We start from the raw sequence: 13,675 nt of genomic DNA on the forward strand, positions 1-13,675 counted from the left end.
ATTTCTAAGATGGGGTTATCCCCTTTTTTTCCAACTTGCAACAGGCTATTGTAGTGGGCCAAGCATATATTGTAATCTGCTCAGTGAACAAACTTATTAAACTGTCAACGCATTTTTCATACAGCATGGGCTCCACGGAAACTGCGAAACCAAGTACTTGGTGACTGAGAAAGAAGGCCATATTGAAGTTTTCAAGGTCAGGGACTTGGACCTCTGTGACAAGGAAGCTCACATAGTTTACGGCAGAATCAAGGGACACAAATGCGTCGAGTGTGAAGCCATGGAGACTGTAAGTTTCTGTTTTGCCAGCTAATATTTGTGTATCCTGCCATAATTATGGATTGCCGAAGAAATGGCAACACCTTGTTGTTATCAGTGCTTTGTTTTCACTTTTATTTTTTGCGACGACACATGTTATTGATGAGGTTTTGCAGTAGATCCCCAGGTGTATTTCCTGTAGGGTCGTAACGGCTAAACAATTTCTCCGATAAATTTAGCGAGAAAACTGTCACGTAATGTTACGTGACGCGGTGAGTCACATGCCACCAGGACGACACATGACGTGATACGTCAAGTGACACTACCAGTCACGTGACAATGGGACGTCACAAATTACTTTCATGTCACGTAACACTATCGGTTTCATCACACCGGGATGTCACATGACACTGGGACGTCACATGACACTGCGTCTCCTGACACTATGGGTCACGCCACACTGGAACGTTACACGACACTGCGAAGAACGTGACACCATGGGTCACATGACACTGGGACGTTACATGATATTGGGACATCACGTGACACTGAAATCGCGATGTCGCGGCACGTGAGGCTTTTAGGTCACGTGACGACATGACGTCACGTCGCATAGTGACGTCACATGACATCAAGACACAGCAAAGAGTGCAGCGCCTCGGCTGTCGCCATAGTTCGTTTCAAGTACACGACAAGTAAACAGGAAGTTTTTTTTTTCCTTTGTTTACAGCACCCTCTGTCGTCTACTTTCGAAGTGAAATACAGACTCGATGGAACGTCCCAACATTACGTCATCAAGCATGCCTCTGCCGCCTCGGACACGCTCTTCCAACCCTTCGGCGCCGGAAAGGCCGTTCGTGTTGTGGTCAAGTAAGCCCACACTACGCCCCTTTTCACATGACCTAATTGAATGGATGAATTTTTTTTCCTTATAACGGGTGGTAGCTCGCGGCACCTAGCCTAAAAACTTTAAGGGACGTAACTGTCTCCCTTTTGAGCCAATGGTGTCCTCTATCACTAGGGTAATCGCCAAAAAAACCTTTGCAAGATCGAGCAAAAAGAAAAAAAAAAAAAGCTAAAAGCACGCACGTTTCGCCGCCTCCTCTCGGAGAGGGAGTCGCAAATTTTCCTCTTGTTGAACATCGTCGTCGCCATTCCAACAATGGACCCACTGGGGGACAGGATTGAATCTAAAACTGATCTATAACTCTAAAACTTTTTGTTTTGTTTTTATGGAAATAATGGAAACAGCGCGCAAACGACAAGGACGGGAGGAAAAGGAGTACACAGGACGAGCGCTGAACTGACAACTGAATATTTATTGAAAAGGACCCAACGAAGAAAACACCCACAAAAAAAACACACTCGCATCAACACGTGTCCATGAAAGTAATCTCCTTCTTATGTAAATACACAGAAGTTTGACTCACGCAGTTCTGTTCCCCCTCCTTCTTTATTCCATACGCTTCTAAAATTTCCCTGGCTGTTTTTTCTACTCCCCTCCCCATGATTGTGATCTTATTGAAATCAGGATGACATTTGCATGTTCCGCAGTGCAGGGGCAAATGCCCTCCTGCTGTTGAACTAAGCGACCAGTCATGTTCGCGTGCCCTTTCATTTATGCAACGGCCCGTTTGCCCGATGTAAACTCTTCCACAGCTTAACGGGATCCTGTACACCACTCCGATCGCACAATCCACGTACTTCTTTCTGTGGTTTACAGTGCATTGGTTCCCACCCCCCGTCCTCTCGGCTACTTTAGAACAAAGGTGTGCCAGCTTACGAGGCGCCGAAAACACGACAGGGACATCAAACCTCCCCGCCACCTTTTTCAGGTTGTGGGAAATTCTGTGCTGATACGGGATAACCTGAGGCCTCTTGCTAGGTCTATCCAGCCGCTGATGAGGTCCCCCCTTAATCTTCCTTAACAGCGTTTCCGCTACCGCCAGCAAAACAGAAGAAGGGTATCCCCCTGCTGCAAGCCGCACTGTCTGCTGTTCAAAGCTCTTTGCCATAGAATGGGGACAGGACTTATCAAGGGCAGCCTGCATACAAGAAGACGCTATGCTTCGTTTGACGAGCTTTGAGTGGGCGGAGTCGAAGGGCAGAAGTCCCTTTTTCGTACGAGGATGGTAGGCCCAACATACGTGACTTCCTGTGAACTGTAGTTTTAAATCTAAATACTGGAGGCAGAACCCATCTTGGAGTTCATGAGTAAACCTCAGTCCCCCAGTTGGGAAAGTGTTCAGATATGTGGACGATTACCTTGTGCTCACTAAATCGTCTGGGGGGGTCCTCGAGGATCAGGTTGTCAAAAAGGTGATGGAAGTTTTTGCAAAAAACTCTGGGGGACTGAGGTTTACTCATGAACTCCAAGATGGGTTCTGCCTCCAGTATTTAGATTTAAAACTACAGTTCACAGGAAGTCACGTATGTTGGGCCTACCATCCTCGTACGAAAAAGGGACTTCTGCCCTTCGACTCCGCCCACTCAAAGCTCGTCAAACGAAGCATAGCGTCTTCGTGTATGCAGGCTGCCCTTGATAAGTCCTGTCCCCATTCTATGGCAGAGAGCTTTGAACAGCAGACAGTGCGGCTTGCAGCAGGGGGATACCCTTCTTCTGTTTTGCTGGCGGTAGCGGAAACGCTGTTAAGGAAGATTAAGGGGGGACCTCATCAGCGGCTGGATAGACCTAGCAAGAGGCCTCAGGTTATCCCGTATCAGCACAGAATTTCCCACAACCTGAAAAAGGTGACGGGGAGGTTTGATGTCCCTGTCGTGTTTTCGGCGCCTCGTAAGCTGGCACACCTTTGTTCTAAAGTAGCCGAGAGGAGGGGGGGTGAAAACCAATGCACTGTAAACCACAGAAAGAAGTACGTGGATTGTGCGATCGGAGTGGTGTACAGGATCCCGTTAAGCTGTGGAAGAGTTTACATCGGGCAAACGGGCCGTTGCATAAATGAAAGGGCACGCGAACATGACTGGTCGCTTAGTTCAACAGCAGGAGGGCATTTGCCCCTGCACTGCGGAACATGCAAATGTCATCCTGATTTCAATAAGATCACAATCATGGGGAGGGGAGTAGAAAAAACAGCCAGGGAAATTTTAGAAGCGAATGGAATAAAGAAGGAGGGGGAACAGAACTGCGTGAGTCAAACTTCTGTGTATTTACATAAGAAGGAGATTACTTTCATGGACACGTGTTGATGCGAGTGTGTTTTTTTGTGGGTGTTTTCTTCGTTGGGTCCTTTTCAATAAATATTCAGTTGTCAGTTCAGCGCTCGTCCTGTGTACTCCTTTTCCTCCCGTCCTTGTCCTTTGCGCGCTGTTTCCAATATTTCTAAGCATGAACCAACTCGCCCACATCACTACTCTGATTTGTTTTTATGGCTGGAAAGCACATTCCAAAGCGCTACTAAATATAAAAAAAGGGAATTCCACCACCACATATGTAATATTCATGAACATCCTTTCAGGCGGATGTCACAAGGAGGGCATCATCTTGAATATGTGCGGATCTTCGTCTTAATTGCTTGAAACAAACGTAATGCTGAATGGAAATTTGTCATTCGGACAGGAGAATTCTTTAATTATATTTCTTATGCGTATACGAGTTAAAATGAAACTTTAAAATCGCCGACGCCCCACGGGTTTTTTGATTTTGATAATATACCCCAGGTAAGTATACCCTTTTTCCTTTTCGTGGCAGAAGAATGTGAACCAGAATAAAGCGGGCTTATTAGAATTGTCTCGCCCAAAACAGAATTTTAAACAAACTAGAACAAAACAGTTTGTCTATGAAATCATATTTTCACGCAAAAATAAAAAAACTGCAGCTGCGAACATAATTTGGACATAATGTTAAGTCTCAAACAAGCGATGTTATAGTTCCTTCGACAATTCTATAACATGACCTTTCGGTCCCGGATGGCAACCTGCGAGCTATCTTTATTTGTCTATTTTTTCCGCACAACTTTACGAGTGATTTGGCCCTTCCGGAAATTCCCACAAGTCTTTTCGGAAATCCCACAATGCACCGCCCGGCGCAGAGAATTGTGGTGCCGTTCTGCGGCACGCTCGCTAGTGGTTCCTCCTCTCTTTGCCCCGAACGCGCTGCGGTTTAACGTAGCGAGGACGAAAGCAGGCGGAAAGGTGGACGCGTTTGCAGACGATCATCGCGTTCGTGTCGCGCACTCGCACCTCGTATCTTGCAAACATGTCCCATAAACCACCTGACCCTAATCGAGCAGTTGGAAAGTCTCTGTAACCTATTGGCTCCCTGCAATGTCCACACTTGTACACGTTACTGAAAAATTGTAAGGAATTACATTTACAATAACTCAAGGCTAAATTGTAATTTTTTACAATTACCCTCTCATAAAAGTAAGTGACCGTTACTCCCAAAAGTAATCGGTTACTTTCGTGACGGTACTTTCAACAATGGTAACCGGACAAAAGCTCACCGGACAAAAGCTCACCGGACAGAAGCTCACCGGACAAAAGCTCACCGGACAAAAGCTCACCCGTTTTTTCACAGACCCGGACAAAAGCTCACCTCATATTTTTTTTCGTTACCCGGGCGAAACACGGGCTGAAATAAAATGCGGACGCGATGGACATTGCACCATTTTTAGGTAAACTTGTACCCCATCCCACGCAAGGGTTTACTGCGGTTTATCGAATGCCATTTCGTCGAAACATGTTTTAAAGAACGGGCACGTTTTATCGAAGTACGTACGGTTTAGAGAAAGCAGAGCTTCAGTTTAGAGATATGCGTTTTATCGAAAAGGGGTCGCTGTTTAGAAAAGGCTTTTCTACTTCGCGCGTGTATCGCTAGTGCGCGTGTTAACCCAAGCCCCCTGCGGCGCTCCCGCTGCTTCGCGGCCGACAGTCTGCGGCGGCTCAATACCAAAATGTTAGCTCACCTGACTTATCCGTACACGCCGCTTCGCGGTGGCCGAATTCGCTAAAAGGAGGCTCATCGCCTTTTTCTCTACACTTGGGTTCTTTATAAGACCAACATGAAATTTTATTCTGGTGAGCTTTTGTCCGGGTCTGTTAAAAAATGGGTGAGCTTTTGTCCGGTGAGCTTCTGTCCGGTGAGCTTTTGTCCGGTGAGCTTTTGTCCGGGATTCTTCAACAATATTTTCCTCAATTAAGAAACAAAAGGAAGAAAGTTATTCAAGTTCTTACTCTTGCCACCTGTTCCATTTATTGACCTTGAGTATTTTGAGCAACAGCTGACCCTCGAAAGTCTCGTCAGACATTATGCGTTATTTCTTACTCAATATGTTGACTGCTACGCTGATCACCCTTTGAACTGAGGCACTGGATGGGAGTGCCATATTGTGCCTCACGAATGTTTTATGCTCTGCATCGAGATTTTTCAGCGAAGCAATGGAAGTACTATTTAGCTCGAAGATAGGGCAGGGCTTCATCGTTGCAGCCGTTGCCTGATATACGAGAGTTTTAGTAGAGTTGGTACCCCAGTAAGGTGATAATAAAATAATATTTAAGGTTTAGCTCGATATTCTTCTTCTTTTGATTCTGAACAGGTCGAGCCTCGGTTGAAGCGCGTTGGTGAATAAGAAAACGTTTTAATATATAAATATAAGTAATAGAAAAAGAATAATCAAAACGTCGGTTAAAATAAGAAAATGCAAATGCACGTTTGCCATGTGTACCTCTCTTGATGCCGTTCAAAAACGCACGGAGCACGGACCTATTGCAGTTTACTCCGGTTTTCTCCAGATAGACTTCCGCTGATGCCACGGGCTGCGAAAGGCAGAGAACTGAGCCACACTATGGCTCCCCACTCATGAGTTTCACTCTCTCCTCAAGCCCAGAATCTCAAGTCTACGTCATCCACCATTATGTTTCATTTGCACAGATCTCTTATCTCTTATTTGTAAAGATGCCTCGTGCTGGAATACAAACAGCAAAAAAAAAAAAAAAAAAGGAAGACAATTATTATTTTTTGAGTGATCGCAAAAAGCTAACTAACAAAAAGGGTTGCTGAGATGCGGATAACCTGGCTGAAATTCACAAATGAATTGGGCCAACCCTAGAAATTGGACCACACAAAAGTAAGTAGCTTTCAAAACAGATTCAAATAATGTGAAAGAAGCAGAAAAAAAATACATCCTGCTTTCTAAGAGAAGATGATAAGTGTGCAGCAACGAACGAGGATGCTTGTGGCAATAACACCTTCACATATTATCACATTTCTTTTAGTGGATTTTAGGGCAGACGGAGCATTGTCTCGTGTTGTGACATTATGAAAATGGTCGGACATTGTTAATTCTTGTCTGTGCACTTACCGCCTAGAGTTTCTCAAAGAGGCCCCCCCCCCCCCCCCCCCCCCAACCCCCTTTTTTTTCTGTAGAAATGCTTTTTTTGGATTTTATGACATTGTCGTTAGGGTCTAAAAAGAAAATAGATTCAGGGGCCTGGTGTTGCAAAAGAAGGCTTTGCAGAACTGAAGAGTGCCAAGCCTCCCTTTGCGCTGGTCAATGTGCGTGACAGTGTCACTGCGCTCGACTTTACCAAAATAAATACGACCTTTTTCCTTAGAAGGAGAAAGGGGGGGGGGGGGGGGCTGGTCCTGAAAAAAAAAATGTAACGGATTACAAGGAATCCGTTACGTAAAAAATGTGAGAGAATTACTTTAAAATTACTCTAGAAAAGATGTAATTATTCTGTTACTAAATTACCGGTAAATGTAAGGGATTACAAATAATTTCGTTACTTGTAACAGATTACGTACAAGTCTGGCAATGTCCATTCTGCTTGTTTCTTTTTCTTTCTGGGCGTTCATAACTGCGCCATTTTCTCCAACCGTCCCCTGGAAAACGACCCTGAAACCATGCCGGGACGTTAATTCTTCCCCATTCCTACGCAGCCGTACATTGTTCCTGGACGAGGAACGCGCCGCCAACGCGGACATGCAGCTTCCAGATGACGTGGGTGTTTCGGATGAACTGACGCACTCCTTCTCCGAGTACGGCAAGGCACAGACGCTCGAGGATCTGAAGCACCCCAACCACTTCATCATCGACAGCAAGCTCCAGAACGGGAGGCAAAACGTATGAAAGTTTTAAGCGTATATTAAAAAAAAATGCTGAACTTCAAAACATTTTTTTTTATGCAGAACGCGTTTTACTGGCAGAATTCGATGAAACAACAGTCATGAAGACCGTGACAGCGAACCGTCACGAAGACGCCGAGACGTCACATGACGCCCTGATGTCAAGTGACATTTTAATATCACGTGACTTTGTAACGTACTATGTCAAGCGACGCCATGATGTCAGGTGATGTTAGGATGTCCCGTTACGTCATGATTCCACGTGACGCGTTATGAGGTAACGAAACTCAGTGACGTCTTGGTATAGTGTTGCACCGTGACGTCATGTGGCATCGCCATTATGGGACCACATGACGTCACGCTCTGTGACGTCACAAACAGCGCGTTTCGAAATCGCTCCCCACTCAAAATGAATCTCTCGAGGTAAATATATATTTTTTAATTAAAGAGGAAAGGAAGGGGGAGGGGAGTGGTAAGAAGTTCATCTTTAGTCAGGTGTCCAAACCAGAAACTTAATAGATATACATATTTATTTATTTATTCATTTTTTTTTAGTTTAGTACCCCGAGAGTTATTTCCAAACATACTTACGTTTCGGGGGTCGTCGGCTCCAAATAGAGGCATGGTTAAGAATCTGTACTAACTGAAAGTGTAAACGTTGTTGATAGTGTTTTCAATGGAAACGTTCATTTGTGAGATCTTAGTGGTATTTAGGCACTCGATTAAAATTCTTTTTTAGGGTCCATGTTCTTTAAAAGGGAAACTCCGTTGTTGCCTATATTAGACTTCACTGCTCCAAAACCAAAGTACGTTGTTCAATTTCCTGCACCTTGTATTTTAGCTATGCTGTAGAAGCGACTGCGAACATTTGGACAATCTCCAGCCTCGCTTTTAGCGAAAATGAAAGGTTTCTCGAGTGGCGCGACATAGTTGAACGTTGATACAGGACTCAAAATCAACAAAGGTCGCTTCTCCCCCAAAAGCAGTGAAGTATGATAAAAGCTCTAAAGTCTGTAAAGTATGACAAATCAGTTTTCTTAAACTTTTACCTCAATAAATTGAGCCGAACTGAACCGACGTGAATCGAATAAAACCAAATCTAACCGACTAGAACCACACCAAGCCAAACAGAACTGAACTTGAACCGAACGAAACCAAACCAAATCGAACCGAACTGAGCAGGACCCAAACCAAACCGAGTCAATCCAAATCTAACTTAACCTGACCAATCTGAACCTAGCGTAACTTAACCTGACCAGCGCTTCGTTCCTCCCAGTTCGTGGAAGGCCTCAACCATCTAGCAGCGTTCGGATACGACGACTCGGATATCGGATCCGTGGACACCAAGGAGAGCGGTGCCCTCCGCTTCCTCCTCCTGTTCAGATCGATGGCGTCCATGCGCTACGAAGACATCGAGCAGGTCTACGAGCAGAACGTCGTCAACGCACCGGAGCCCAATCGACAGAACGTCAGGTACGTGGAACAGGCAGTTATTGCGCAAACGAGGTGGAGGGGAGGGGACGAGCGTGGCCGTCTAAACGCTGAGCTCTGGTGGGAATGATTGGTGGGAAGACCTAAAGCTAGCTGCTTTTGTGTTCACTGCACTCCTCGAACGAGGTAGAACGCGGAACGTTGGCGTCTGGTGTTTGGCTTTCGCATTCTATATAACGCGTTCGACGAGTGCTGTAGAGACAACGGCTCCTAGCTTTACATCTACCCACTAATCCTTCCAACCAGAGCTCAGTGTTCCGACGTTCCCCGCGATCTCGTGTCCACCTCTTTTTCAGTTTCTTCCCGAATAGTATTCTTAGACAACGTTTTGCGGCTATGCGGTCGAAGCTACCGGCGCTCGTGCACTTGCACATCTTGAGCACCCATCAAAGCTGTTATCGAGCATTCTTTACTTTTTCTGAGATAGCTGTCTGATATTATAGCGCTCGAAACCACGGTTAAGTGTAACTATAGTTAAAGGTGACTTAAGTGAGGTTAAGGGTGCCCGTGTTAATAGGGTATTAGTGTGTTAGGTGCATACACGCGTTTGCTTCTGAGTGCATGCGTGAGTACGCGTGAACAAGAATGCTTCAGTAAAACTCTAGTTCAACTCAAACTGCTGACTAACTGCTGCTTCTTTTGTAAACACCTCAAAGTGTTAATATGAATTCGGTCACATTTTCCCACAGAATGTTGATTCACACTAACGAGTTCAAAAGGTAGTAATGTATAATGCTCTAGTAATTCTACTACCCTTCTATGCCAGCACCCTCGTGCTTTCGTGAGCATGGATAATAAAATGTACTCCTTCACCGTGCAGTAAAGAATCGTAATATTATAGTTATTATTACTCGGCACAGAGTCCTACTTAAGATAATGCCTAGTCAAAAAATCAGACCGTAAAAAGGGGCTAGCGCGTTCCGAGCGAGGTTCAAAAAGTAATCAGAGTAGATGGGGATGGTGGCGACTTAACTCTTGGTACTCGGTGATCATCTCGTAAGATACAAGATCTAGCAAAACAGAAACAAGAACAAAAAAGAAAGACGTTTACAATCCCCTGTAATGCCGAATTAGAGCGCAGCTCTTGAGGAGGAGGAGGGCAAGGGTACTGAGTGGAGGACATGCCCCTCGTCCTCATCCATAACTTCCCCTCCTCCTCTCCTGCTCGCCTCCCATTTAAGGGAAAGTTTTCCCGCTAAATTTAGCGGGGAAAGTTTTAAGCTTAATTTAGCGGGGAAATTTTCCCGCTTAACTTAGTGGGAACATTTACCCATAATGCAACGCGCGGTGGCGTCATCTATGACGTCACTAGTGACCCTCGTGACGTCACACGTGACGTCACGTGTGACGTATCATGAGAAACGTCCCATAATGCACCGCGCGGTTACGCCGACGCCGACGGCGACGCGGACGCCGCTCAAGCCGGAAACGAGTGCCCAAAATCTGCGCTCTAAAGAGTCCGAAGCACAATTCCCGAGGCTATACCCCTTCTACGCAGTTTTGTTTTCCACGAGGGCCCCAAACTCTTAGGCATAAAGTTGAGGCTTACATTTACGGCTAGCACCTTGTTGGAACTCTATTAACGACGGCACCGAGCATTTGTTGCCGATGCCCAATCGGTGGCGTTCCATGAACATTCTGCTCCAAATTTCTGTTGGATGAGTCTCGAGCACCTTTCTTCCAGCCTACGTTAAGTGATTTTCACTGCCTTAAGACCGCCTAGACGACATGGTCTGTGCATGACGTCACTGTTAGTGGATATCCGACGCGCCCCAAGCGGTAAACATGCCGAAGCTCGAAGAGATTACGCTGCAAGGCGGCAGACGTATAGTCAGGCATCGCCGTTTGCTAGCGTCACAATCGTTGTGAGACACTGCTAGACGCACTGGCGGCGACGATGACGCGAGCTAGGCGGCGCTGTGTAGATTCACTATGTCTTCTAGGCGGTATTGCTCGAGGCACAGACAGCAGCTACTGAATCGTTTTTTTTTATTAGTATTGTTAACTCTTACGCCTTTTTTAAACCGACGCACGGCGTGCAGGAGGCTTTTCCTGGATGTTTTGGCAGCGGCTGGCAGCAACCCGCACGTGGCCTTCGGTCTCAAACTCCTCAAGGAAGGCAAGCTCTCCGGGGGCGACGCTGAGCACTTTCTCACCAGGCTGCCACTCAACCTCAAGGAGCACAGCCCTGCCCTTATCACTCAACTCGCAGTACGTTTGAGCCTTTTCGCAGGTGGATATAGCGCACGGCGGCACGTCTGGACCAAGACACGCATCCAGTACAAGGCAAACTGTCGCTCGCTATCGTGCATGAAAGGCGTATCCGAATGGTGTGTTTTCCGCATCGAAAAAGTAAATCCTCAATATCTGCCCGATGACCTCATAGACGTGTCATGTCGTCGCCGGATGCGATCCTGGCGGTGTCACAGGGGAAGCGGTGGATGTGTCAGACGTCTTTTCCGCTGCAGATGGATCTCCAGCTTGCCAGTCCGCGGAAGTTTCGGCAGCTAGAAGTTGAGACTCCGCGATGACGACGGCACTCGTGTTCGATCGAACGTTTTGGCGAGACTTTTAGCAGCAACCGCTAGGATCGCGACATGCGACATCATGACGCGCCGGCTTCTGTGACGTCATTTGTTGCCACTTTGGGACCACTTTTGAAGTATGGCCACGATGGGACGCTGAACAGACCAGTAGAATACGCGTTCCAGGCAGCGTAGTGTCGATTCGTTATCGCAGATTGATATTGGACAGCTTGATTTCCCCGTTTCAGAGTCATATCCAATATGAGGCGTACAATGTTTTGCTTCGACCTCGTTAAACATGCAGCGCTCTGTGTCGCTTCATGCGCTGCTTACCGAAAACCCCAGAAGAATTGCTCACCTCATATTTTACCCTTTTTCTCTCTACCGCCAATGGGCGTTCATTCGCTATCACGGTAGATGGCAGATTAGCCCTCCTCTTTCACATGTCGCGCCTGTCGTCCAGTTACACTATGTCATTTAGTGCTCTAATGTCGCCCAGTCCAGGTCTCCCTTCATCTCTGCTCTTTTCCAGTTACACTCTGAAATATTATGCAGCACCGTTAAGAACTACGGGCGAGATCTGTATAATTTCATCTCTGAAGGCGGTAACGATTCAAAATCATCTATCTTCCTCCTGTTTGTGTGTAAGCGGTTGGAGTCCCTCCCCCCCCCCCCCCTCCCTCTTCCTTCAATACGCTTTGAACACCGAAAGCACCCTGTTCACATAACAAAGCGTCTAGTGCTTGCTCGAGTTTGCGAATTGCTTCCCTACTTTTCAGGATATCTGCCGGTCCCAGATAGTCCGGAGCCAGCGTCAAATGTGGGTGATGTGCATCCTCAGTCTGAGCACCATCGCCGGTCAGCACGGCTGCGTTCGCGGCAAGACCGAAGACGAGCCGGACAAAGGAACCTGCTCAGTTGCTCTCATCTCACAGTTCTTCAACGTAAGTCATGTCATTAAGATCAAGTTATGTTGATCAAAAGAAATCGCCAGATACATTTGAATTACGATATCGCTATTGCGGATTTAATGTCCAAATGAAACCTTCTTCCCAGCCTCGCCTTGCGGCCGGCGTTTGGCAAGAAGACCAAGCTTCTTCAAACTGCATATCTTAAAACAAATTTGATTGTCGATATGGGATATACCCACTGGTGGTTGTTGTCGTTGTCGTCGTTGTTGTTGTTGTCGTCGTTGTTTTACACTTCCTGCCAGCTTCTGCAGTAATCTTGTTTTATTTTTAGTTACAAATTTGAAGATATTGGTGTCACAGCAATTAGGTTAAAAAGAAAACTGGGAGGAATCGCTTGGAAATTGACTCGGAGCACCTCCATTGTTGATGCCCATGAACGGCAGACACTGATTTCGACAGCAACGTCAGACATGGACGCCGTCACTGCAAGACGTGCCAATTTAATCGTCAAGTTTCCATCGGAAGTTCGACGATTAAATTGCCACGACGTAGTTCTGCAACACGTTCCCTCGATGTCAGGTTATGGACACGCGTTAACCTTCCATCAACCCGCTTTGCGTCTTTACCCTGCTGCAAATTCAGACTCCAAGACCGGTACTTCCGCACACCATACGTATATAGTCAATGACAAAAAAAAAAAAAATGGCAGGGCGTGGCCATTTTTGGGCAGCTTGTTATCACTAAGCAGCCAATGAGCATGCTGCATTAGTCGATAAGCACGCCGAAGAAGAAATGGCAGACCCTTTAATAGTAGTAGTAGAAATGGCAGAGCAATTGCCATGGAGATGATAAACCACACCCTGCTTTTCCTTAGCTGCCAGTGTCTACAGTCTCTAACGTCTGTGAATGCATAAGGATTTTATAGGCCTGTTTCAATGTCCCGCGTTATCCTTCGAGGGTTCGAAAACACCGCGATATAGTAGAGCAGCCAGCAATGCGACACATATATGCTTCCATGGACAATATGTATCCTTGCGAGCGTTACTGCAAAGATTTCTCAGAGCGTGTCGAAACAAAAAGTTGATCTCATCGGCCCTCTTTCCAACCAGCGATGTCTTTGTTCCCGTTCAGTATTCGGTGACCCCGGCTGACGTGGAGAACAGGCCAGAGCATACGCACACGGTGTTCATCAAAGCGGCCGGTAACCTGGCGACCCGGAGCGCCCTGCACTACCTGAAGCGTTTCATTGGCTTTGAGGGCCATCCGCCGATTTACAGGAGGACCAACGCCCTGTGGGCCCTCAAGGCTGCCGCTCACCATCATCCGGCACTGGTAAGAGTGCCTCCTTACCCGCCTTTTCCTTGCCCTTGAAGTCTTCTCAACTTTACACTCTAAAAAATGTC

At 46.5% G+C, this 13,675-nt stretch overlaps 1 protein-coding gene across 1 annotated transcript in view; it reads left to right on the top strand.

Moving 5' to 3' along the window:
- LOC8040861 (vitellogenin-1-like) overlaps nt 1-13,675 on the top strand; it is a 55,369-nt gene that overhangs the window by 5,755 nt on the left and 35,939 nt on the right. The window contains exons 5-11 of the mRNA XM_042289262.1: nt 125-289; nt 989-1,128; nt 7,160-7,343; nt 8,622-8,818; nt 10,879-11,047; nt 12,141-12,305; nt 13,404-13,604. Of these exons, the coding sequence (XP_042145196.1) occupies nt 125-289; nt 989-1,128; nt 7,160-7,343; nt 8,622-8,818; nt 10,879-11,047; nt 12,141-12,305; nt 13,404-13,604 (1,221 nt within the window). The remainder of the gene's footprint in view (nt 1-124; nt 290-988; nt 1,129-7,159; nt 7,344-8,621; nt 8,819-10,878; nt 11,048-12,140; nt 12,306-13,403; nt 13,605-13,675) is intronic.

This window comes from Ixodes scapularis, unplaced genomic scaffold (assembly GCF_016920785.2).
Source record: "Ixodes scapularis isolate PalLabHiFi unplaced genomic scaffold, ASM1692078v2 PGA_scaffold12__126_contigs__length_90152505, whole genome shotgun sequence".
Taxonomy (NCBI): domain Eukaryota; kingdom Metazoa; phylum Arthropoda; class Arachnida; order Ixodida; family Ixodidae; genus Ixodes; species Ixodes scapularis.